This window comes from Leuresthes tenuis, unplaced genomic scaffold (assembly GCF_036924035.1).
Source record: "Leuresthes tenuis unplaced genomic scaffold, fLeuTen1.0.hap1 SCAF_5, whole genome shotgun sequence".
Classification (NCBI taxonomy): Eukaryota; Metazoa; Chordata; class Actinopteri; order Atheriniformes; family Atherinopsidae; genus Leuresthes; species Leuresthes tenuis.
The window spans coordinates 16,048,999-16,076,330 of record NW_027325359.1 but is presented as its reverse complement, the minus strand read 5'-3'; the positions used below and the strand labels follow the sequence as shown (position 1 = coordinate 16,076,330).

At 46.3% G+C, this 27,332-nt stretch overlaps 1 protein-coding gene across 2 annotated transcripts in view; it reads left to right on the top strand.

The window, feature by feature from the left end:
- The window catches only part of peak1 (pseudopodium-enriched atypical kinase 1), a 74,876-nt gene extending 47,901 nt beyond the window's left edge, over positions 1–26,975 (top strand). For both annotated transcript variants that reach the window (XM_072386275.1, XM_072386274.1), the window contains 4 exons: positions 7,603–11,147; positions 15,671–15,912; positions 20,894–21,687; positions 23,210–26,975. In XM_072386275.1, the coding sequence (XP_072242376.1) occupies positions 7,738–11,147; positions 15,671–15,912; positions 20,894–21,687; positions 23,210–24,565 (5,802 nt within the window). In that variant the 5' untranslated portion in view covers positions 7,603–7,737 and the 3' untranslated portion in view covers positions 24,566–26,975. The remainder of the gene's footprint in view (positions 1–7,602; positions 11,148–15,670; positions 15,913–20,893; positions 21,688–23,209) is intronic.
- The last annotated feature ends 357 nt before the right edge of the window (positions 26,976–27,332 follow it).

Genomic DNA, 27,332 nt, shown 5'->3' with positions numbered 1-27,332 from the left:
ATTTCCAGCACTCATACACTCTTGACACACACCCACAGACACCATTATAAGATCCACTTCTCTGCAGCAGCCAGTCAAGCTGAGGTCAGAGAGGTGGTGCTTCACTCTGGCTGAAATGTAACCGGATGCTAAACACAGAGGGACATCTCTGCAGTCTGTCTCTGGCAGCTCTCAGATGCTCGATCGCATTCAGGATTAGTATCTCTCTGGCATGTCAGCTCACTGAGATGTAACTGATGGGGAAATGATGAGGGAGGCCTCGGGTGGAAAGGTGAAGGGGAGAGATGGAAAGATTGTCTCTGTGTGGAGTGTAAAAGCAGACTTCAACGTCTTCCTGTTGAGTAACGGTAATTAAAGGCCCAAAATCACATGGCTTTTACCTTTTTACCATGTTAAAAACACTGTATTTGTTAGGGAAGAAACTTGCATTCCTTCATTAGCAACATGTTGCATACCGTCACCATACTTCTGCATTTTGGGAATGTGACTCAGCCATTAAGCGTCTTCTTTTTCTGTTGATTTACTTTCAAAGTACTTGAACTATTTCCTCATGTTTGAAAAGTCACCCACCATGTTTTATGCATCAGCCTCTCTCGCGTAGCTTTTGGTAAATAAAGTTCTAACCCACAAGTCGCTCCTCAGAAGTTATTCTTATCCCACTACAAATCTGGGTCTCTCTTGGCAGTCCCATGGGGCTCGTGTCTCGGTGGTTGTTGCCACCAAGCAGCAGGTGTCGAGCGAGTCTCCGACTGGCACCAAACCAGACGGCGTTTGCTGCAGTCAAATCGGGAGCAGATGGCCACAGATCGAGGTCCAACACCGAATCTCATATGTACAGCTAACTCTGCACCAGCCGGTAATGTCTCAGAAAAATATGACTGAAGCAGAATCATAGCCTCCAGCTCTCTCCGTCTTCTTTGGCTGACTTTGTTTTTTAATGAGGCAAAGCTTTGTTTGACGTTTGTCATCTCTACGACTGCTTTGTTGTTTTCAAAGCCACAAGTAGCACCACTGACGTTTCAAGATTTCTGTGGGTATTTGGGAGTAAACACTTAAAATTAAACACTGTGTGTGTGTGATTTAGTTTCTCTCTCTGTGCCGTGCGTAACGGCAGCGGAATACCCACGAATCAGAATGAATGGAAGCGGAAATGGGAGCAACGGTTTTCTGCTGTGGGACTGATATTAAAAGAAGAAGAAAAAGGAAAAATAAACTGGTTTATAGGTTAAGAAAAACAGCTTTAGATTATTCAGAAATGGAGGAGAAATCACCGTGTTTCTCATTGGACACAAACGCACATTGTTCAATCCATGGTCACTTTAGCCAAACAAATGGATAAACCTGCAACAGTTATTTAGATAAACCAGATATATACACACACACACACACACACACACACACACACACACACAACCACAACCAAAAGTTGATCTAACATAAAAACAATATAATAAATCTTGTTAAATATAGCTTCAGAGCTGGAAATATCTTGACTCGAATCATGTTTTTAAGACCGAAAATGGCTCATTTATAGACTTGGTTTATGACAAAAGGCTGGGCTATAATCCTCAGCGGTTTTGTTTCACAGTTCTGATTATTATATATATCGACTTGTTCATGTTCATGTCTTTTTTTTTTTCTTTCTTTTTACCTGCATTCGTGTCATAAAGGCCTGTGAAACCCAGTTCAGTACGGCAGAGTGGATGTTACTGCGACGAAGCTTTTACACTTTCAGTGCAGATGCCCAAATCTGTTGCTGCATACTTTAAACCCGACTCTTTTCTTTATTTTAGATTCCATTTCAGTTGTGTGTCTCAGTGGAGAAGGCTGAAAGTGAGAGAAAGTGTGCAGAAAAAGCTGAATCAACACGAGGTGTGTAGGGACAGGAAGATGGAGAAAGAGCAGAGCAGGAACCTTTTGAAGCAGAGGGGGGGAAAAGACAAAGAAAAGCTTTGAAAGAGAGAAAATGGAGGAGGAAGAGGCAGAAAGGAGAGGAGGGGAGAACAGAACAACACTGATAATCAGTGCATGATCTGCAGTGAGGCATCTCTCACCTGACCTCATCTTTTCCAGCTACTCTCCCACAGAAGGTAATTAGCAGAGGGACACAAACTGTATGATCTGAGCGTTATTTAACACACTTCAGATCAAGCACACAGACACATGGACTTAAATTGAATGCAAACGTGGTACAATAGATTCCCGTTGTTGTAGTATAAATGTGAGATCGATCACATCCCTTGGATACTATCGGACTGAGCCTTGGGGATTGGAAGGTCACAATTTATGTGCTTCCTAACTATTTCTATAAGGGATGGGGTTGGGTAGAAGGGCATCACAATCAGGGTCTTAACATGACACCAAAGAGTGTTTTTTCACACATAACCATCTGGAAAATCCCCTGTAGAATCTATTCGGAAATAAGAAGGAACCTTTGGAGAGGGGGCAACTTAAAAGTTGATCAAATAAAGCGTCCGTCTATCAGTGCAAGGATCAACCTCCAACCAGTGAGATCCGCCGCTGTTTACTGCCATCACTCCTAAAATCCACCTGTAGCTGCCAGAATGGACTAAAGATCGCTCTGAACATTTGTGTTCTCAAAAGATGGATGACTCCCGGGATTGTAATCCAGCTGCCATGGAAGTTAATTAGGGAATACAACTGCCAAGAAGGGTCGTGCCGCTTCTGCTGCCATCTTTCAGTATGTAGTCGCTTGTGGTGCAACATATCCAGCTGTCCACATAATTTAAGGGAAAATGTGGGGCACCTTAACTTGCAGGCCTTATGAAGGCAGTCTGCAACGTGACCACTGAAGCCTGAATCATAAAGTTTTCAGCCATGTGTGTCATAGAAGCACTTCTGTGGGATCAGGCCACACAGCCCAGCCTTCCAGTTCTTACTCAACATTAAACCGTGGACTCCCATCGCTCTGTCACCAGTTAATTGGTCGTGGCCTACTTTTCCGTCGCTATGTACCAACCGCTTCATACTCGGAGCATCCAATAAAACCCAGTTGCCCCGACCATCACAATATGACTCTGGTCAAAGTCGTCCAGCTCGTTACACTTGCTCATTTGACTTTACAACATCAGTAACTGAGCGCAGAATGTAGGTAAGTGATGAACCAAAGCAAGACAAGAGGACGCTGACTAAGGTGTATCAAAGGTGTTTACAGTAGAATGGCAGAAGAAGTGGAACAGACAGGAATTCAATGAAAGATGCTTTCCAGTAGTCGATTTTAGTGCTGCTCCACATCTGTCTTATAGCATCACGGCGTGGACACACGGCGACTTGATCAATAAAACAAAATCCATCGATATATAACATCCCGAACACAGACTGAGCAGAACCCCCCCCCCCCCCACACTGTAATACTGAGGATCTTTAATGTTCAGATGGGTCTTCTGTTGAAATCAATTTGATGTTTTGTAATTCATCACGTCTCTGTTGCCTTGCATAACTTCTGTTACATAATAACACAAAAATAGCAGCTCTATTATTTGGCTGATGGCCACAAGTAGGAACACTTATCTTGAATAAAAGATAAGCCCAGATGGAAATTATGTTTTCATCTTGGACAAAAAAAGACAATTGGATGGAAAAAAACAAAAAAAAAAAAGAGGAGGGGGGGGGCTGCTTGTTTCCTGCTGGATTCATTATATTTTGATAATCTGGCCCACACTGTGGGCTGTGTGAGCTCAGAATACTGGATGACATTGTTCCAGAGGGAGTTATCATGCAGATAAAATGAGCCTAACAATCGCTCATCAGACCCAAGTACCTGACTCGTAATTGTCGCCCCAGATTAGGTTACCGGCATGCGTTTGACTTGTCACAGCGGCTACGACAAGACGAGGGGTGGCAAAGTTAAAATTAGAAAAATAAAGAAAAGAAAAAGAGTTTATTTTAGGAAGAAAAAAAAAAAAAGCAGTTGTCACAGCAACCAACTGCGGGTTGTGCTGGTGGTCACATGAATATTGTAAAGCTACAAAGTGCAGCATTGTGCAATAACAGTTGGATCCTATGATTGTAAATTAACAGCTTAGACATACAGCTCTCTCTCTATCTCTCTCTCTGTCTTTGTTTTTTTTTCATGGGCTGTACGTTTGGCTGTTTTGAAAGCCAAACGTACAGCCCCCCCCCCCCCCTACGTACATGTCACCGCACTGGCAGATTTCAAATTTTATCCTGTGAATTATAGTCGGCGTTTCCTGTGAGGATGCGGCCCGTGCTGTTGGAACAGGATAAATCTTTCTCCCACCCTTTGCCATTCGGTCAGCAAAGTTTCATTGGGGAGTTCCTGCTGTATTGTGTCTGGTGGTGGGTGGGGCGGTAACATCCGTCAGTACAGGATCTGACATACAGGAGTCCAAGACTGATTCACACATCTCTGTCAATATCAGAGCCGCTGTGACTCACAACCCCACCTCGATCTGATAAAGCTGACGGCCGCTTCACTCGTAAAAAGCGCCAAATCGTCACAGATTTGGTTGCGTGAGGTAATGCTTTGATGTTTTCAGGAAAGCCACAGGCTTTTGGATTGAATTTTAAAACAAAGCTTGTGGGTCAGACAACATCTTCCACTTGTATTTAAAGTGTTTCATGGAGCCATTTTCAAATGTCTTTAGTTGTTATTTGGTTATTTTGACTGCAGTATCTCTTTAGAACTTGCTGTAAAGCGTACTCAGACCAAGTATTCCATGATATGTGGGGATGTCTCCATCGGATCTCAGGTGTCTGTGATCAGGGTCATCGAGTGCACTTAAACTCTCGATCTCCGTTGTTTTACATCAGCCACAACAGCAGCGCTCAATGTGAAATTACGCATTAACAAAGCTATTTCTCTGTGATTTACTGATGGTATACACAACATGTGTATTTACCTTCTACCTGCTGCTGAATCACCAGGAGAGGGTCCCGTGAGGCAGTGGAAGACAGACATGCTGCATTCACTGTCGTCATAGCACAAATTAGCATTTGCTAAATGCTTATTCCAAGGTTGTGTTTTTGATTCTTCGGTTCTTGGTGTCCCAGTTTTTATTTTTGAATTGTTGCACTAAGCTAATAAAGCTTTTCCTGTATTCTGTTTGCACTGTTTTGTCCCCATCGATTTGTTTGAAAGTGATTGAAAGTAGAAATGAGAGCTTAGTTGTAAAAAAGTTGCAAAGTGTGTCGTTTGCAACTGGGTGCCGTCGGAAAATGCTTGCATGGGATTGAGACTGAATTTTAAATGATTCGGATCGAAGATCTTGATAGAGACGTCCCTAATAATAAGTGGGATTTATATGTCAAACATTGCAGAATGAGCTATCGGAGCCCAGCAAATAGATGGAATATCGCTAAGCTTCAAACATCCCTTAATCAAGTTTTAGGAACCTGATGGAACTGCCTCAAAACAAAGACTAAGCTCCATGGAGGAAATTAAATTTCACATTATGATGAGAAAATGGTCGGGATATTTTCCTTAACGACAGGGATTGTTTTGTCTTTTGGTTGGTACAGTTGATAAAGCTCTTCCAGTTTTTCCTTATTCTAAATCAAGATAAAAACGATAATATTGGTGGTTTCAGATCAAGCATCCATATTGGCATCATTTATTGGTTTTATACTAATTTCATGGAAGATCGATACCCAGTTTAAAGCTGAACTTTGGACTGCATCAAACAGGATGTGCCTTGAAGCCAGTCTCTCTCTCTTTTTCAGATCTTTAGGTAGTAAACTTATTTGTTAATCATTATGTACTTTCAGGCAGTTTTTAAAAGAAACTAAACCTCTGTAACTAAACTTTGTTAAGCGACTGAGTTTCTTTGTCTGTTTTTGTATTACTGTTCCATTCTTCGACCCAAGGTTTTTCTATACTTTTTGTTTTGTACTTAATCCTGTGTCTTAAGTCCTTGAAGAAGCTCTGCGGAGTGAGCTAGTTGTAGAAATGAAGTGAAAACCGATGATTTATCATGCAAACTCCTGTGCAATCTTAAAGAGGGGTAACAGTTCCGTTTTAATTGACTATTTCAGCATCACACCGCTTATTATCCACGGGTTTTGATGTAAACGGTGCATTTGAGAGCTTCTTATAATTGGTTGTGTGAAAGTGGACAGGTCAATTGGGATGAAGCAAATTTGAATGTTAATGGGTTTCCCTTTGTCTTTCCGCCTCCATTAGATTCACGGTTTGCATTGAAATGGGGCTTAAACTAATTTAACACGTGCTCCACAAAGACGTTTAATCCCGTCTTTTCTTTCTTTGACTATATCTAGCAAATAACTGGGGTCTGGTGTGTGTGATAACCTGAAAGGGTTTAACGCAGGAGCTCTGCCGGTGTGTAATTGTAAAAGTATAGAAGTGTGACCTGGTTAGCAGAGAAAACAGGATGTGTCTGGCGCCGATAACCTGAGAACATACTCGGGCCCACGTTTTTTAAATGTCAGCTTTTATCCTACAGATTCAATTGTGTGAACTTTTAAAACCCAGTTCTTTTGTATACAGACTGGTCTCTAGTTTTTTTCCCTTTTTTTTTTTGGCAGCTTCTCGTCGAGAGATTATTTCATTAATTGAATTTAAGAATGACTACCAGGTTTAAATGCCTACTTTCAGGTTTACGGTTGTTTACATTTCAATCCGGTGTAAAGTGTATAGAAATATTAGCCAATGTTTGCAGTCTCCCTCTTTAATGGAGGGAAGTAGTACTGAACAAATTAAACTTAAAGAAAATCTAAGTTCTGCGCAGTCAGTACCTGACCAATCGCAGACTTTCAAAACTAACCCTCTCTTAATTTTATGTTTTAAAGATCATTTTCCAAAATTGTTTTAAAATTGTAGTGACCCGTGTCATCGGATGAAGTGCTGAGAGACATCGACTGTATGTGAAATAAAAAGTAAAATAAAATAAAAAATCTATAAGATGCATTTGGATACTAGATGATCAGTGTGGTTTGATGTAGTATAATCCAACTTTATCTCTGTTCTACCTTCAAACTTTAACAATATTACCCAAACACCATCAGCTGTCAGCGCACATGAACTCCACTTGGTTGTGATTTCCATTTAGCTGCTTGTGTTTGAAAGATTTTTGACTTTGAGGTTTTTTCTCAGTCTCAGGATCAGTGCCTTTTATCTCACCTAAGCCTAACTGAAACAACTGCCAACATCGACAAAGGGCAGCTATTCGGAAATAAACTCTCTTAATCCTCCTTCTCTCTCCTTTTTCTTGATTTACAGGTCCATTGGTGGGTTAGGGAGACAGATCACTGCCCATTAGGATGAATTGGGTTTGTGTTGGGGAAGTTTGCCACCTAGGGGAGACATTTCAGCACTGCCATCATTCTACTTACCCACAGATTCTTTTCCTCCCTTTTTCTTTCTAAATCAGTGTAACTCCTTTTTTTTCAGTGCCACTGTATTGTGTGATCTAATTTTCTTAGTTTAGGTCAATGTTTTTTTGTGTTGCATTGGTATCACTTTATTGTTAGCTAAGATTCAACTGTGTGCCTTGTGTCCAGATGAATTATTTGTGGCAAATCAATCAAATTAATGTTTTACCTAACAATGAATTCTAAAATAGATGATGTCTAAAATGTCCTCTCTCTTGTTGTCTTTTTCAGAGCCGGTGTCCCCCACATTTGATGGTTGAATAGTGCAGATCATTGTTACTCTACAGTCACATCCTGTACACTGTAGCTTAATGGAGGGGTTTCCTGTCCACTGACCTAATAGGCTGCCTTTCCGGACCAGCAGCCATGTCAGCCTGCAGCACCTTTACAGAGCATGTGTGGAAACCAGGCGAGTGCAAGAACTGCTTTAAACCTAAAAGTCTGCACTGTCTGGCTCAGAGTGGTGGAGTGAAACCTCCGTCTGAGCAGAGGCCTGCATCAAATCAGCAACAAAATCCCCTTCCTACCGGGGCTAGAGCTAACCCTAACCTTACTACGCACTCCCAGAGGGCTGGCAGTGGATCTGCACGCTCAGGACACTTCCGTCCACCAGTGGCAAAGAAACCCACCATTGCTGTTAAGCCCACTATGATGCTGCCTTGCTCTTCTGCTGGATTGGATTCAGATGGCAACCCACAGCAACCACCGAATGTAGTAGAGCAAGGCAAAACATCAGTCTTCACGGTGTGCAATCGCAATGGACTTAACCGTAAGAGACCCGGTGGGCCCAGCAACAACAACGAAGGAGAGGACGGCAGCGAGGAGATTGAGGGTTATGGGCAGCTCAGCCCAAGGACGCCTAGTGGAAATAACAACAACAGTGGATTGACAGATGTCCTTAAGGAGATTGCTGGTCTGGGCCCTGGCTCTAGCCTCACACCCCCGTCTGGGTCCAAGGACTTATTTTGGGGACGAATCAGTAGTTCATATCAAAGGTCCTTAGAAAGAGGCCTGCCAGCCTCCAGCTGTCTGGCCATGGGAAGCAGCAACAGCGGTGGAGGTGGCACTGCCCAAAAACGGGTATCCCTTAGTGATAGTACTGAGATCATCAGCACAGAAGGTGGCCGCTTCTGCTACCCAGAGTTTTCCTGTGAAGGTGAGGCTGATGATGATGATGATGATGATGATTATGACGACGACGATGAGGAGGAGGATGATGATGAGGATGAAGAGACTGAGAAAGATGATGATGAGCATGAGAGCTGGGATGAAAGTGACGAGGAGCTACTCGCCATGGAGATCCGTATGCGAGGCCAACCGCGGTTCGCAAATTTCCGCGCTGCCACATTGTCTCCTGTGCCCTTCGCTGCCGGGAAAAAATGGAACACCGTGCCACTTCGCAACCGCTCACTACAGAGGATATGTGCCGTGGACTATGATGATAGCTATGATGAGATCTTGAATGGATACCCCTCAATGGGTTCCAATGGAAGCCTTCTTCCCTATGGTACTCGTGACATGCAAGGCAGTGCTTTCCTGTCAAATTCAGAGACTACTACTTCTCCAGAATCATCATCATCACTACCAGAAGATTCTCGAACAACTTCCAGCAGTGGGGGCAGTTCCCACTGCGCCCTTAGAAATGGTTTACATTCACCCAAATCTTGTAAGCCACCCGCCCTGTATACTTCACCCCCAAACAAGGAGTCTGTTAGCAGAGCACTCAGTCCACTCAAGGTGGCTGAAACACACAAGGCCGTCCTGGCAATTAGATTAGAAGACCAGGATGGCAGAGAAGGAATGCCAATGCCCAAAGCACTCCCTGGTCAACCAGTCACTATAAGTTTTAGTCCCACGGAAGAGCAAGCGAAACCATACCGCGTAGTAAATTTGGAGAAATCACTCATATGTAAGCCTTACACTGTAGTTGATGTGTCTGCATCCATGGCTAATAAAGATGAACACTTTCCTGATTCTTCCCTACAACCCAAAAACCCGTCAAAGCCCTCCAGCCCTGCATCATTCAGTAGCACTCCTGTAGTCCAGCCCCTCTCGCCAATGTCCCCCGTTTTTCCATCTTCTCCTCTGATGCCAACGTCGCCTCCTTCTGCTGTTCTGTCCCCCCGAAAGAAAGCAGGCAGCATACGCTACCAGGAAGTGTGGACTTCAAGCACCAGTCCTCGGCAAAAGATAGCGAAAGTGGACCTAGGGGCTGGAGGTAATCCTGGCCCCTCCATCACTACCCAGTTCTGCAGTCACAAGTCAGCTCCCACTTCTCCCATTGCCGGGCTGTCCTCCTCCCGAACTGTACCTGTGAAATCCCCGAATTTATCAGAGATCAAGTTCAACAGTTTTAATAATGCAGGCATGCCTCCGTTTCCCATTATTATTCGAGATGAGCCTGCCTATGCCCGCAGCTCAAAGAATGCTGTCAAGGTACCTATTGTCATAAATCCAAGTGCATATGACAACTTAGCTGTGTATAAGAGCTTCTTGGGACTCCATGGAGAACTGCCACAGGCAAAAGGGGTTGGCAGTAGGATAGCCAGCCACACCTATGAAGAGATTGGGTCCTCTGAGAGCGTCCAGTCCTCATCAACTGAGAAAACTCATTCTGGTAGAGGCACATCGGCACGAGCCTCGTTCGAGGAGACGAAACTTCCACTTGAAGCGGGATCGAAAGCAGCAAATTTGCAACCTAGAACCACTACAGATTCGAGCACTGTATCAAGCACTGTATGGACCTCCACAGCTGGGGCCCTCTCTCCTACTTTATCAACAAATGCTCCCGCCAGCCTTGCCATCACTGCGAACCTAACTAAAAGCAGCCCTGCTGCTAATGCTGTTACACATTCTTATAAGACGGGTGGAGATGTCGCTTGTGTTAAAGATGATGACGCACGCTTAACTTTGTCGTCTGGGACGGCGGTAAGCCATAGAGAGGAGGCCAGTGCTGTGCTATCACAGATTGTAGCCTCCATCCAGCCTCCTCAGTCTCCTCCAGAGTCACCTTCAGCACAGTCAAAGACTTTCAGTTCTGAGGAGCTGTACGCCCTCCCACCTGATGCCATGAAGGAGACACTTAGTCGACCTAAGTCTCTCTTTTCCACCCATGAAGGCTGTCTTTCCAAGCCAAAGAAGGACAACCCGTCAAAGATTTTGTCAAAATCCCAGAGTGCCTCTGCTGCTATCCCACTCTCCAGTCCCAGATCAGAGCCCAGTGCCCCCTTCCCCCCTCCAAGATCCACATCCTCCCCTTACCATGCTTCTAACATCCTCCAGAGACATTTTGGGAACTGGACGAAGAGCTCGGCGTCCAGTTCTCCCGTACGACCCAGTGAAGGCGAAGCAAGCCCCGGCGGAGAGGGGAGACGTGTTCCAAATGAAAGTTCCAAACCTAAACGCTGGATCTCCTTCAAGAGCTTTTTCCGTCGGCGGAAAGACGAGGATGAGCAGAGAGAGAAGGCTGAGAAGGACAAGGAGAAGGGCAAGCTGGTCGGGCTTGATGGGACAGTCATTCATGTGCTTCCACCTCCACCTGCCCAGCACCAACACTGGTTTGCTGAGGCCAAACCAGAGGATCCCACCCAGAAGCCCACAATTATCTTCACATTCAAACCAGACACAAGCGGTAGTCCTGGCAACGGAGAGGGAGAACTGCGAATAGAGGAGTGCAGAGAGACTGATATCGTATCAGCCAATGAGGGCAAGGAATCTGCAGCTTCGAGCTCAGGTCAAACGCCATCCTCAGAAACCGCCGAAGGAGAAGTCATCAGGTATGTCCAGGTTTCTTTTTTTTTTCATTAACAGATGACATCACAGCAGAGTTTGCTTCAATGTGTTACTCTAAACAAAAATGTAGCTTTAGATCACAACACCAGCATTTATTTGTCTTCTAAACGTTATGCAGGAAACTAACTCTATATTGAAGAGGATTTGGCAGTTATATATTTGATCATCTCAGAACCAGTTACAGTGACCTGGTTACAGTGGGTATTGCTATTTGTAACGTCTGGTTAGCGTTTAAAAAGTAGCCAAGTTTCCACATTAAATTTAGCGGTTAAAGCTCATTTAGAAGAAGTAAGAGTGGCCTCAGACTGGAAACCTCCAACAACGCTGAACAGAATAAATCCTGAACGCCGATTTCAAACTTAATCACTCAGGTGAACAACTTCTCCCCCTCTGTAAAGGTAATAACAGTAGAGGGAACCTCTAGCGATCTGTCTGCTCAGTTCTTCTGTTATCCCTGGATGATCTAATGAATGATTTCACATGTTACTCAGCATTACCATTGATGTGAATCTCCAGGAGTGGACATTCGGGTTTCAGATGAAAATAAAGCTATTCAACTGTCAGCTGCTGCTCTAACGTGGCAGATTTGATTCTCCTCTGACAGATACCTTCCTCATGAACAGATTTTGGCACGTCTGCTTGGCAGTTTGCCCACCTGACTGCTCTCTGTGGTCTCTCCTGTTATTTATGCTTCCTGACCTGCCGCCTTTGAACTCGCTCTTTTAAACACTTTGGAGCCAAATTTTGAATAAGCTTCACTCAGTACACATAGTCTCTCTAAAAGTTATAGTCTTGTACTTTCATGATTTGTCTTTGCCCTGCCATTAACCTCAGCACGTCCGGAGGGGACATTTATGTTGCATGACTAATGATGTTAGATACAGACGCACTTTACTTTTATTTAGTATATGAAGCTCTAACTTTGTTATGTAACACTTCAGCTGTAAGGAACTATTTTTATCAGTAACCCTTCCTCAACATGTCGCAGTATTTTCATGTTTTCTTGCTATTTTAGGGTTTGAGTAACGAGTACCTTCCTGTTTTTATTGTTTGATGCTATACGCCATAGTGCCACATTGTGATCTCTGACAGCTTTTAGCAGCTGGCTGTCTCGCAGCATCCGGATGCTTCATACCTTCTTCTTGCACAGCTGCGGTGTTTCTTCTGTCGTCTTTTATATGGTTTTCTGATTTACACCTCCCCCTCCCCTCCCCTGACAAACTCTGTTTCCCACCATGCCTTTCTGTTTAATTTAATTGTGTGCTCTTAATTCACTCTTTCTGCATCCTTTGAGCCCGACGCACTGTGAACTCTTAAATATTTTACTCCTCTGTGCTGTCATAACTTCGGCCTCATTCTGTCTCTTTTCCAACTTTTCCAGCTTAAACTGTCATCATCGTGCCTTTCCTTCACTCTCACTTTACAACAACCGTTAAAAGAGTCGAGTTTGCCCTCGGTTAGCTATTAATACCGGATATCTGGTTAATGCTAAGCTAGGATGTGCTGTGCGTAGTGAAGGGAACATGTTGCCCAAACGTTTGATGCCAGAAACCTACAAGCTTTTTTTTTTACTGATGGCTGATTTCTCAGATACCAGATGCCATTTGTCTGTACCCAAAAGCTTTGTCCTTGGTAGCTAATGTATTCCTTTGGTGATGTGCTGGGAAGAAGATCAAATATATGGCCCCAGGTGTTTTAGTTGTGCATATTGAGGTTTTACACGCTGAAAAGCTTTTGGTTTTGTTTGGCAAATAAAGGGTTAACTCGGTTTTATTGGTGACGAGTGGGCGTGCTCGTCTGGGCTGGCAAAAGCGCACATTACCTCAGACAGGTGAAAACATTCAAAGAGAGAGAGAGAGAGACGTCGAAGAGGGAACATAACGTAGGAACGACACTGTAGGAATCCCACCTGCCGGTCCAACCTGCCTTACGTGACCTGGGATGTGAATTCGTCTTTGTCTTGCCTTCAGGGTTGCCAGATGGGAAGCTGTGTGAGCCAGTACAGTGGGTAAGAGCTGAAGTCTTTTCCACACCTCTGTAACCTGTGACCACCCAGGTCAGGTGAAGTAATGTTGACTTAGCAGGGTGGAGGGACGTTTTGAGTTGGTCTGCTTTCTATCTTTGGGCATTTGCAGCGCAGATGTGAGAATAAAGTGAAATGCACAGAGGGCGCCTGTGCTGTCTGAACAAGTCAGGTCCTGACATGGAAACGTGTTGCAGCCATAAAGGTATTTATTGTATCAAGGGCCTCTCGAGGCGTGTATTTGCTCTGGGTGCTTTGTATGCTTTGAGATTTTCTTTTCCTTTCAGGCAGTTTAATGGGGAGGTTATTGATCAGTTGGCCGTGTGGCAGCAGTGTCATTTATTTCCTTGTGTCACGTAAAGAACAGGGAGGAGGAAATCGAGCTGACACCTACCAGATCAACACACTATGTGGTGTTTTCTTCTTTAATTCCTCGACTCGCCTCTCGGTTTTCAGTCTTGGAGCCTCCGTCCCTCTCCGAGTTCTCGTTGGTTCACAACATTGTGATCTTTATTTTCATCGGAAGTGCTGCAGCGCGCGGTTCCGCTGTCTTTAAAAGAGACGCAGACGCCCAACAGAGGCACCATAAACGCGTCTGCTCGGATGTTTTCCTCAAACGCAGCGCCTGAGGACAGAGACTGACACGTGAGCTGAGGTGTCCTCCTCCAGAGCTCCTTGCTCGTTTCATCACCTTGTTGTGGCGGCTGCGTTTGTTACAGCAAACGGAAGCTGGAGGATAGAAAAGAATAGAATCTGAATTGGAGTACAGAAAAGGTTTGCTTTTAAAGTCGTCTACGGACAGTCGCCGCACCGTTTTGTTTGTTCTTCTGTTTTTGACGCTCGTTTTAGCAAATTATTCAAATGTTTTGACATTTTTTCCAACGTCTGCTTTTAGGCTAAACCCAACAACACATTTACTTACAGTTATATATAATCTGTCATGAGTGAATGCAGGAAGGTGTGAATGCTTGATGTTTACGCCGCCGCTGACTGGCTTTAAATAACATGTCGGCGACAGCAGTTAGAGCTTCGAGGTTTGGAGCAAAGTGTCCTGCGGTGCATTAAACTGGACAAAACCCTCAGTGGTCAGCCTCTTAAGCCAGTCCTCTGTGGACTTTTTGCCTGTTTTCAGAAACCATTAGTCACATTAGGGAGCTGTGTAATTACCGTTACAGTCGCAGGAAATGACACATCGGGACAAACCTCATTACCAGTCTGTCCCACCCATGACGTGACCTGTGGCTATGAACGTTTCGTGACCTTTTACTTTTATGACATGTTTTTCTGACATTAAACATGAAAGATTGAGGCATTTCGGACATTCCAAGAATAATACACGGTTACGTTGGCAGGGCCCAGTCTGGGTGGCCCAGAGCTGTCACATCTCAGGCAGATTACATGGAAACACAGGGGCTGAACTGTGACCGGGACAGTTTTTTTTATTTTTTATTACTCTGGGGTCCACAGATATCCTGAGGTATGATTGGTGCAAACCAGGGAAGTAAAAGACAGACCGTCTTTTACTTCCTTCTTGTTTTTCAGTTGTGCTTCAGTTGACTTGACATGAGAGGAATTAACAGCAGGAGATCAAACATTTGATGTTGAAAGCACACAACCGCTGTGGAGGAACCGTTAACCGTCACTTCCCTTTGCGAGCACAGACAGAAAGATCCCGCACAAGGTGCTTCTCTGCCACGAATGAGCTCATTTTTGAGTTATTTCTTGCAATCTCAGCTCTCACCGTGAGAACACCTGAGAAACATGCGAGATATGACCCAAATCGGCCTGTCAGCTCATCAGAGAGACTTTGCCTCCTGTTTTTATTGGAGGCATCATGTGCTCACATGCTTAAAAGCAGGATTACAACATGGGTTAAATGCAACCAAAACCACAAAGAGGTCATGCAGTGTGTTGCTAATCACATTATTCTTTTGTTAAGCAGAAATAAAAAAGTTTAATAACCTATGATTAGAACTATAATGATAGAATATCCCACCTCTTTATTAAAGCTTCAAGTCATAGTCACTCCCCGTCACGGGGGGGAGTGTCATCACACTCTTCTGTGACCCGCTGTGCCTCTTCTTTCCACCTCAAGACATCAAAAGCCCCCCCCCCCCCCCCCAAAAAAATCTGACAGCCGCTCAGTCTCCACTCCATCATCTGCTCAGATAGAGGACGTGTGCTGAAACAGTGAATGTGTTTTTTGTTTTTTTTCAGATCCCGTAATCTTCGGTAGACTCATCTTTTGTGCTCCAAGTGACAGATGATAGATTGAAATCTTTATCAAAAGCAGTTTGTTTATCTTTCAGCGGCACTATTGTCTGAGTCACACTCACTGTTATCATCCTGCTTGTTTTGCACAAATAAACCTCGTCTGAAACTAAAGTAATAAGCAGAAATGGAGGGAAAATAAGTGTTTTAACCGAGCCAAGTTTTCCACGCGCTCCTAATTGAAAAAGCCACGCCTTTCTGTGTCGTGTGCAGCCAGGTGCCGGTCAGCGATGCCAGGGATCGGGAGGCGCCGACTGCCACGTCCCTGCCTGCCAAAGTCAATCTGGGGCTGGTGTTTGGGGAGGGAGAGGAGGGCCACGCCAGCCAGACTGTCACTCCAGCCTCCGCCAGCGAGGGCAGCGCCAGCCTGGGAGAACCCGAGGAGGACGGGAACCTCTCTCATCACTCCCACTCTCCCGCCTCCAGCCAGTGCAGTGCCACCTACAGCAACCTGGGTAAGAACAAAGATGTGTGTGCGTTTGTGTGTGTGAGAGAGATGCTTTGCGTTGGTGCTGAAGACTGCTGATGTGGAGTTGGAAGGATGGTACTGAACACCCTCGTACTGACTTTGGTGTCACAGTTAAAGAAGTAAAGAGAAATTAAAATGTTAAAATGGAATTTGGGGATTGTTTTTGTAACCTCGAAAAGGTTTTTGTTTCAGCAGGATTTCATTTAGTGGTGCTGAAAGCAGAAAAACAGAACAAACCAGTGGGTGAATTTTACCACAAGCCTTCACTGTTCAGTGTGTACACTTCTCTCTCTCCCCCCCCCCCCCGAAGTGGCTGATTTGACTTTTCTCCAACATCAACACGCTTCTTTACGTGTGAAGTCCTAATTTATTCCCCGCTGAAACGACTGGCGCTCACAGTCTCAACACACCTCGCCTCCCTCAGTCTGCACCCGGGAGTAACTTGAAATATTGTTTGTCAGCTAAAGGTCGGATATCTTTGCCCTGATGCAAACATTCCTGTTTGGGATTCTGGTTGTGACCCCGTTGGGATCAAAACTCTGGTCCATCCAACTGATTTGAGTGGACGACTCATTCGAATTATTCCTCTTTTCATCTTAAGCCTGTTTGTTGTGTTTGTGTTTTGTATTCAAGATACATAAGTTGCAGGATTATCTGGATATATTCGACTTCACCACAGTTAGGGCTGAAGGATGTGGACTAAAAGTAATATCTTTACATTTTTAAGCTGGATTTTACTGTTGGAGTAAAAATCTTTCCAGAAACTTTCAGTTTCGGTGCCCAAAGCTGTGCACACGATGGATGGAGACATGTAGAAGTCTGGCCAGACATCTAGAAATGACATAATAATCAACTACAGTTTATCCAAAAAGTGGCCTCATGGAGTTTGCTCCATGTGGAGGGGGGGGCGGAGCTGTCCTGGCGGTGTGAGCGATACAAACGCAGATTAACCGAGGACACGGGTTATCTGACATAACATCAAATTAATTTGATTGTCTGGTACCATAACTGTACCTGGTTTGATGAAACTATCAGTGCATCGATCAGCCCATTCACTGCATGACTGACTTCAGGTTGGCTGTTACTGCCGACTCCCAATATGATCCAGTAGCAATTATACGCTCCCTTTGTTCTCTGAATCATCCTCATTGTCTGCTGTGACACGGCCTCATCAGAGTCTAACCAGAGAAGAAGTTTTTGAACAGTCTGTCTGGCCTATAGAAATGGTCAATAAGTGAAAGGCACGACAACAAAGTGCCGGGCGTTGATTAATGGAAAATACAGACAGCAACGATGGAGCTCTGTTTGAGGACTGCTTCCTTTCTCCCTGACAGTTACCGTTTCATCCGTACACTTTGTCAGCCGCTCGGTGTCGCAGGTTTGAGCGCAGAAGCAGGCTTCAGCTGGTGGGAGGAGGGGAAGGTAAGCGCAGCCGTCAGGCTGCACCGGGCCACTTAAATCATCAAAGCGAGTTGGGAAAGCGTCTCGCTCCGATCAAGTGGCGAAAGAAATAGAAACATGAAGCGATCGGGTGGAGAGTGTGGCTTTGTGGAGCTGATGGATTGTTGAAGGGTCTCCACTTTGTGTTTCACATGTGGACGCGTGGGTCTGTGAGTTGCTTCCTGTTGAATGATTCATCGGGGACAACGTGTTTGTTTGCTTTTCGGCGTCCCCGTGGCACTAATCGGGCCGTTTCGGTCGCGTTTTGGCACTGCGTGTGCTGTATTTCTGTGGGTAGACGCGTTGTAAATGTGTTAAAAGCTCCCTGGATGGTGTGCGGCGAGGCGCCGACAGTCTAATTTTACTCTGCTGCGTGCGGGTAATGAGGAGCCCGACAGGAGAGCGTGCCGAAGCAAGCGTTTGCCTCCTGACAGACATTGCACAGTGCAGTGCGTCATTTTTTGGCAGCGCGTTTTCTTTGACATCCGTCTCATCTTTTTCTCCTCGTCAAACCTCGAGAAACCCAAAAAAACACTTTTTTTTTTTTTTTCCCCTCTCGAGATTCTTTGCTCGCCCTTTTCTTGCATATTCTTCCCGTTCCCCGAGCAGAAGTGTCTCTCTCTCTCTCTCTCTCTCTCTCTCTCTCACGCACTTGTGTTTTAATCAGAGCGTCAGACGGGAGGAGGCAGAGCGCTCGCCGCCTCACTCGCTGAGAAAAAGCTCCTGTGTTGGGAGCGTTTGAGCCTGCCTGCTGGCACCAGCGGCTCCTCGCAGACTCAGAGATGTGAGCAGAGAGGAGCCTTTCCCTCCGCCTCCCCCACTCAGCTGCTGCATCGCGTTAAGCTGCGAAAACTTTTGAGTCATTAGTGGAATTGAGGTAGGCTTGTTTTTCTAGTTTTTTTTTTTTTCTGTTATCTCATTTCTGTCATCGCCTTCTCATCTCGGCCTTTCATGCGCCTCCTGCTCAGCCTCTCGCCTCTTTCCTTTAGTCCGCCCCGCGTTGCTTCCACCACCAGCAGCCGCCCACTCCTCTGCTCTCGCTTCGCTCTCACCCTCTGGTCCTCTTCATTCTCCCCGCCTCCTCCATCGCTTCCTCTCGTTGCGGTGTCAGAGTTAGTTATGTGGCTTTACGGCGGCTCAGCAGTCATCGCTCTGCTGCCGCAACAAGTTCTTCATCCCCTTCTTAAAGAAATGTTGGCAAATCAAGTTTAAGAGCTATATATATATATATTTTCCATTTGAAATTGTAGCTGTGCTGTCTGCAGGCTGTGAGGGGATGACTTGGCAGTAAATGTATCTGAACACTGATGAGTTTTGAGATCAGTAGCACTGGGGGCTAAATATGGATTCGCTGCAATAATAAATGAACGATTTCGAACACATCCCTCAAACTCAACCGATTTTGACGAGACGGGCTCAATCTCTGCTGGCTTCTCTCCAACAGAGAGAGATGCACATCAAAGAAAGTCGCGCTCATCACTTCCAGTTACTTTGCTTTGCTTTTTTTGCTTTGTTTTGGGAGGTTGCTTCTGTCACACGTTCGGTTGAATCTCCAGGCTCAGATTAGAAGGCAGGTTTCCAGTTTCTAAATCCGCTCTGATCCCTTCACAGTAACATTAAAGCACCTGAAACACTAAAAACTGTTGATCGTCAAACCGACCAGTCGGCATATATCGATTCCCGGGTTCGAAGATATTTACAGCTTTTTTTGTTCAGTGACCTTTTTTTTTTTTTGGTTTGTTTAGATGAATTAGTGTAACTGTGCTGGTCTTACGTAATTCAGTTGAGTCCCGGCCACGTTACTGCAATAAAAGAGCCGAAGGACGAAGGAGACTCCCGCTTGCCTGGATTATTTAAGATTGGTGGAGGAACACATTAAATGTATTCGTTCCAGGGAGGATTACCAAGACTCATTTACTCTGTCCTGACGGCTCCATCTTAAGGCTTCAGCTGCATTCTTAAGACGACGGCAGCGTGACTTGGGGAGTTACTCATCCAGTTTAACTAGAATTTGCTCCCTGTAGCAAGTAGAAATAATAAGTTCCTCAGTGGACGCCTTTACTCCGGGGATGGGAGAAGGAATTCTACAGGGAGGGGAGGGAGGCTATGGAAGAAATCCTCTTCTTATTATCTGTTATCTTTCAAGAAAAGGGGGTATTCCCTGGAGAGCTGAGTCAGCACAGACGGGTCATCTCTCGGGCTCTTTCGTTCCCATCGTGCAAACAGGGCGACCTCTTTGCTCTTTTCGTGCTGTCGCACACTTGTCTCTGACTCATCTGCCTCTGCGGCCCTCAACTTCAGAATGTAGACTGAGTCCAATCAACCCCTTAACCCGTCGATTTCCACCAACCAGCCATCTCAGAAAAACAAGGTCGTGTCAGGCCTCTGCTGAATTTGCTCTCGGCGCTGCCTCTGGAAGCTTGGCTGCAGAGCAGAAGCACAGATTGAGTCGGGCAGCCGGATGGTCAGAGGGACAGCTTGTTCCCAGCTGTTCTGCTCTCTGGCTCCAGTTCTCTTCAGGGCCACCGGTTCCCTCACGTGCCGCGGCACACAAGCAGTCGTCAGCCCGCCGTTGCCACGTGGGGCAACAAGCCGGTGGATCCTGGGAGCAAGTAGCTTAGGAGGAGATTCAGATGTTGATTGTGTGTGCTTTGAATTCAGGATGACTTTTGTTTTATGAAAGCTTCATTCAAATATATCACTTTTAGTCTCATTCTTACTCTCAGTCTTTACAAACTGAGGAACTTTTGACTTTCACAGTTCCTCTGAATGTGTCTTTAGAATAAAAATGCTCAAATAATCCAAAGATGGAAAATCCTAAATAAACTCCAGAGGCTGATCTGCTGGAAGAAAGGCAGGAAGTTGAATTCATTTGTGTGTGTTTCATTGGGTCTTTATGGGCTATAAGTTGGAGTTTTTCTCTCTCACTTGTTTGGGGTAAACAAAGTAATCGTGTTCAGACTTTTATGTTTAGTTCTTCTGTCATATAAGCAGGATGTTAGTGCTGTCAGTAGCTTCAGAGAAGTTATTTTGATGCAGCTGACTTGAAACACATTATCCTGTAGGATGACGTGCTGTTTTGTACGTCTGAAACTGGTTCCTGAAGTTCAGCTCGATCCTGACCGTTTTTCCATGGCTGGTACCAAAAATCAATAAAAAAAATCTTATTTTCCTGTTTTACGGTGCTGCTCAGAAGTTTTCAGCCATAGTTCTTCAGGCTTTCTGAGAGCCTCTTAGTTTTTCTTTAGACATTGGCTGCTTTTTCCCTCTTTTATTTCCCCGCAAGCATAAAAATGGCACCTAACTGATGAACTAGTGTTGTGTCACCAAATGAGGGACAACTATGCAAAGAAACCCTTTTTAAGTTCTTTAGACACTTTGTTACGAGCAGCCTGGTACAAAGAAACAGCATTTTTTTCGTATTTCTTTAGTTGCTTTTAACTTCGAGCCATTTGCCAAAACCTTGGCATAGCTCAGCGTGTTTGTTTGAATCAAATTCATGTAAAACGTGTTTCTTTTCTTCTTAGGTCAATCACGAGCCAATATGATCCCACTGAAACAGCCACGGAGTATCAAAGCATCCAACGACACCTTAGCCTCCATCGACCTCGACGGCTTCACCGAGCAGCCGGCACCCAAAGCCACGCCCCCACCGCTCCCCAAGAAGGCCGTTCCTCGCTCCAGCACTGAACCCGCCCTGGGAGTCAAAGAGTCCACCCAGGGAGCCCTGAGACCCCGGGCTGAGGCTAAACCAGGAGGAACCAACCTGAGTGTGGCCAACCCTCTGTACGACCTGGACTCCACCTGGGAGACAGCCAGCCAGAGCTCCTCCCACAGCTCTGAGCCTCATCAAGCTCAGCAGAGCGGTGACTCTTTGGAGAGGCCATCTGCTAACGCAGCTGGTAACAAGAGCCGCCTGGTTCCCCAGCCTGCGCCTGCTGCACCCAGTGGGCAGGCCTCTGGCAGGGAGAGGAGAGTCTTCCCCAGCACAGAGTCTCTGGCCGGAAGGGGTCGCACAGCAGGTCGGGGCGCCGCTGCAGGAGGAGGCTCCAAACCACAGAGAGCTGCCCTGTACAGGGGGTTGGACAGCTGGGACGAAGTGGTAGGGAGGATCCGAGGGCTCCACACAGATACGCTGCGCAAGTTGTCATCAAAGTGCGAGGATCGTTTCATGGCTGGCCAGAAGGATCACTTGAGATTTGGCACCGACAGCTGGTCCCACTTCAGGTTGACCACTGGCAAACCGTGCTGCGAGGCGGGGGACGCCGTTTACTACACCGCCTCCTATGCCAAGGACCCACTGGTCAACTACGCAATCAAGGTGAGATGTCTTTGTCTGGTTTTAGATCAGATAGTTCTGCACAGTTATGTACCAGTCAAGAGAATTCTTAAAGTTTTAGACTGGGTCATGATTAGATGGATAATACGTGTTATATTAAAGTCCCCGAAAGCTTTGTTCAAGCCTGAAACACCAACCTAAACAGGTTTGTCCTACTTTCCGATCACAGCCCCCGACTCCTTCCCAAAAGCTCCAGTTTACGCTTTATGATCGGGGCGGAGCGGCTTCGTTTTCAGTCTGTTATCAGTAGGAATTAATCAGTGTCCGTGGGCTTCTTTTTCGTTTTTTTTTAAAGAGTGAGCTCTGAATTCTCCCAGCTTTGGGGGATTTTAAATAACTCTGTTGTCTGGCTGTTGTTGCTCTTGGAATAGATGCATTTTCTCTTTTAAATCCTCGTGTTTTGTTTGTTTTGTGGATTCTCGTCTCGCTGCCTCCGCAGAGCTGGAGGGAAGGTGTTTATGCTGAAATGGCGGCACTTCAACTTTGAACCCCGAGGGGAGGACCTTGAGCAATAAAACCTGTTTTTTTTTTTCTTTGTTTTTCTTTCTGTCTCCTTCCGCTCGTCGTGGTTTTGTCAGCCGTCTGATCCTTATTGTGCGTGTGATTTTTGTAGGACTGCAGAGACGTGGGCGGCGGGGGCAGAGCTTGCTGGAAGAGTTCTGAAGCTCAGTGCAAAGTAGATACGGTTGGAGGTTGCATTATTCACAGAATATGAAACAATCTGGGCTGTGCGAGACTTCAAAGAAGTCCTGTTTTGTTTTGATGCTTTATGAAATAAGGCGACCGGGAGCAGCAAAACACAAGATTTTCCCCAAAGTCCCCATCTGAAGGTGGCTTAAACACACCCTCCTCAAGCCCCAAAGTGCAGTCGGCCCCTCTGCAAATGAGATTTTACATGCTGTGATATTTTTAATCCGGCGCTAATAATTCATAATCTACCCTCTGCGTGTGATTTCTCTTCTCTCCGAGGACTTCGGTGAGCTTCAGAACTTCACAGCACCTCTGAAACATCAGCGTAACATCAAAAAGAGACAGATCGGTGAATTTAAACTGCCTGTGAACCCGGAGCGCTGCAATAACAGCAACGTGGTATTTAAAAGGGTGAAAATGAAAGCATTCAGTTTGCAGGTGTAGCCCCGAGCCTCTTCCAGTGCAGAAAAAAAAAGAAATGTCTGATAATGACAGATAACAAGCAGTCCTTCATCTAAGTCCGGCCCGTTCATGTGATCATGGACCAACTGCAGATGGGCAGCAGTGTTTCTTTTAGGGGAACAGAGGCTCCTGGCGGGAATAACAATGGTCTTGAGTTCCCTTCCTTTTTACACGACCCGTCTGACTGTGGATCAGCGCAGTCTGAACTGTTCAGACCTGCTTTTGGAGCGTTTGATTGGTACAAAACTTTCAGAGAAGATCATCTTTTATAGATCCCTTTTCTTTTCAATAAAACAGCCCCGTCACTCACACCTGAATGTCAACCAATATGTTGTTTGTCTTGCTTCCCCAGATCTGTCGGAGCCACGTGAAAGAGACCCAGCAGCAGTTCTTCCACAGCCTCGCGGTGAGGCAAAGCCTGCCGCTGCACTTCAACATCCAGCAGGACTGCGGGCACTTCCTGGCTGATGTCCCCACCCGCCTGCTGCCCTGGGTAGAGGAAGAGGAGGAGACAAAAGAGGGTGAAAAGGAAGAAGGACCAACGGAGACGGAGAAGGAAGTTAAGATGGACACCAAAGCGTCTGCTCCACATGTTGAATTAGATGAAGCCCCAGCAGCAGGTAACATGAACACCACAGGCCGCTTGAGGAGCCGAGTGGTTGTTATAACGCGGGAGGTGCCCTTCCAGACAGTGGCTGACTTTGTAAGAGAAGGCCTGACCAGACATGCTCATAACCCCGAGCTGTACGAGCGTCAGGTCTGCCTGCTGTTGCTGCAGCTGTGCTCCGGCCTGGAGCACATGAAACCCTATCATGTGACCCACTGCGACCTGAGGCTGGAGAACCTGCTGCTGGTCCAGTGCCAACCTGGCAACCCCTGGAATCTGGACATACTTGAGCCCAACAACAACAGCAGCAGCGGCGGCGGCAGCTCCGGTGCGACCGCCGCCAGCGCCGCCGCCAACGCCACCTGCCCCGCCCGCCTCATCATCAGCAACTTCTCACAGGCGAAGCAGAAGAGCAACCTCATCGCCACCGACCCCGGAGCGCTGCGCGACCAGTCGAGGCTGGCGCCTGAAATCATCACAGCCACGCAGTACCGCAAATGTGACGAGTTCCAGACGGGGATTCTCATCTATGAGATGCTGCACCGACCCAACCCGTTCGAGGAGACGCCGGAACTGAAGGAGCGCGAGTACACGTGGGCCGACCTGCCGCCGCTGCCCGTCAGATCGCTCTACTCACAGGGCCTCCAGCAGCTGGCCAGGCTACTGCTCACCGTCAACCCCTCTGAGAGGATCCGGATGTCTGAGGCCCGAGCCTGCCTGCAGTGCCTTCTCTGGGGCCCCCGGGAGGACTTGTTCCAGGCGCTGGGCTGCAGCAGCACCGGCCCCATGTCCGGCGCCACCGCAAACCAGCGCGAAGCCACGCTGCAGAACTGGCTGGACCTGAAGCGGACGCTGATGATGATCAAGTTCGCCGAACGCTCGCTGGACACGGCCTGCAGCGTGAGCCTGGAGGACTGGCTGTGCTGCCAGTACCTGGCGTTTGCCACCACAGAGACTCTGAGCCGGGTGGTGCACATCCTCCAGCAGGCGCAGCAGCACCCTCCGTCTCACAACCAGAACCAGCCCACGCAGGCGGCGCCCAGCCAAACCCAAACACACCTAACACACACACTGCACTTGGCTCAGTCGCAGCCACTCTGAGTTCCTCTGCCCAACTGTTACCATGGCAACAGATCCAACTTCTCCTTTGTGGTCCCTCAGCTGATGCCGGGGTGTGATGTAATCTAATAGTTAGCCTTGTTGCAGCATCCGGTGCTCACCTCACAGCTGGTTTTTTTTTTCCATCAGTTCTCCCAGAGAGACGCTAATTCATCAAACGGGAACGCTTCACGTCACGGTCACCGCTGTGACACGCAGAGTGCAGCCGTGTTCCCAAATCAAGTCCGGAACTAACTTAAACACAGAGATTGTTGGCTTTCATCGGAGAACTCCACATCCTCACATGTCGTGTGCTTTTAACTTCACCAGGACTGGATTCAATATGTATTTTAAACCAGAACTGCAAGCTGTGAGGGATGTGATCTGGATACAGTCTGCATGGCAGCTGCCTGCAGGTTTTTCTCGAGAGTATGAAATGGAATAAACCAGAGTTTTTATATCGATGCGCATTAATAGTCTATAGAAAAGTTTCTCTGAGCACGGAAACGCAAGCCGCAGTCAGAATTTTGGAATAGAAACTTGAGACGGCATCAGAAATTGGCAGAGGTTTTATTTTTACATGATGTTTTTAAGCGCCGATTTATTCTGGACTGCAAGGAGAAATGATAGGAGAGCATTTGAAATGAAGGGAATAAGGAAAACCGGTGTTTTTCAAAGGTTTTCGAGAGATGAAAAGCTAATCGAACCGCGTCGCTGCGCTTTGAGCCTGGACTGAGACGCTAAGGTGGGACCGCGTGTCACCAGTGAAGCCAAAGAACAGCCACACTCTGTCCATTTAAAGATGCTTTGACAGGTTTTTAGCAGAAATGTTACATTTCATTGCACAACACAGCTGCACATGAGTGAGAGCAGGTGGATTTCTGATAGTTGAGACTCTGCAAATCACTCAGATAGTCTGGTTGAGTGGCATCGTGAGTGTCTGAGCTGGCTGCCGGTCTGGACTCTCGTCCGAGTATGTGCAATTAACGTCTTTGTTTTAGTTCGTCTGGAGGTCCCGGCATCAGTTCCTTTCCACGCAGCCTTTCACTGATTCTCTCTTCCATTAGATTTGTGGCACATAAACTGATTCATTTGATATCGATCCTGCGACTTCAGAAGTTAAAGTGGACGGAACTTCCTCCGGAGGATGGGACGTTTCAGGGACTGAAACCGGATTAAAAGGTTCTTCTTCGTCTGTCGCGCTTGTTTTTGTCGTCGTTTTCGAACGGCTCCATGTTACGGCTCACATTTGCACATTCGGTCTGAGCGGTGGCGTCTCCGTGGAGCCCGGAGGTCACGGCGAGGCTGAAGTCGGGGGGGAAACGTTCCTGTGAATTTGAGGCTCTGGGTCGGACTCGTCTCGCGAGCCGTTTCTCTTCGGACTGAAACAGACATTCAAACCTCGTCTCGTTCTCTCGAGAAACGCACTCATCTTCCAATCCAACCACTTTGTACAAGAAATCTTGGAAGAGCGAGGGACGACTCAACCACTGAGACTCGCTTCCCTTCCTCCTGCCTTGTTTCCCCGTCCTCTTGTTGTTATCCGGCCAATCACAGGCCAGATCCTGCACCTGCGCTTCCTGGTTGTCAGTCTGCAGACTTACTCTGCTGTACTGCACAGAGCCTCTCGTTTGCCAGCTCCAGGCGACATCTTCAACTCTGCTCTCTCGCGTGTTCCTTTGCTCTGGTTCAGTTTGTCTTTCCGCAGCAGATCAGCTCGCGCTCGTCCTTTTGGGATCAGCGTCCCGTGTTTGTTTTTCTCCAGATGTACAGCAGAAACTTGATGGTCCACAGAGTGAAAATGAGCAGCAGCAGAAGCGAGTGTGTTGCTGACTTTAAGTGTATTGAGGAATGTGTGTGTGGGACAGCACTGGTGGCTGACCTTGTGTCCAGAGATTTAAGCCTTTATATATTATAAACATAACCTTTTATCTATTTTAATCCACACACTATTTTGTCGAGTACAGAGCACCTCTATTTCTGTCTTTTAGAATCTAATAATCGTTTATCCATTTAAAGCTTTACTTGACTTTCTTCCACCTCGCATGTTCTGGGGGAAGAAAAAAAGATGAGTAGTTATCACTGTCCCTCACAAAGGATCAATCAGAGAAGGTTAACGCAGTCACACTCTGAACAATGTACAGTGTTTTTACCCCTCGTGTAAATTGACCTGTTTAGGAGAAGAACCACTTTGGCTGAAGGATGGCTTTTGGACATAGCATTGAAACCCAACTCTCATCAACCTACAAACAACGGAAAATGTTTCTTCTTCTTTCTTTTTTTTTTTGCCACTGAACCCAAAACAAGGCTTTCCTTTAAAGGTGTGTACAGTTTGTCTGCTGACCTGCCGCCATTTATTGTCGATCAAGTTAACCAAATGTAACAGAACAATAAATATATGTTTTTATATATACTTCATGTGTGCTTGTGTCTCTAAGAGTGGGCTTGATTTGATCCCAGCCGTCAAACACACACACACACACTGTCAGGACTGGGTGATAATGAGCCTTTCAATTATTTATGCTGGCCTCACTAAAGCTGGAAACATATTAGTCTTTTTAGCAGTTCAAAGTCCAGATTCAGAGTCTAAACCGAAACTAAAAACGCTTTCAAGCGCCTACTCGGTTGCTTTTATCAGAACATGCCGTTTCAGTCCACTGCCACCAGAGGGCGACATTCTAAAGGCAAAGGAAAGCCCCTCTTCCGCTTATTTGGCTTCAGCAGACGCCATCATCCATTCAGAGGGTCATAGTGAATGTCTTTACAGATA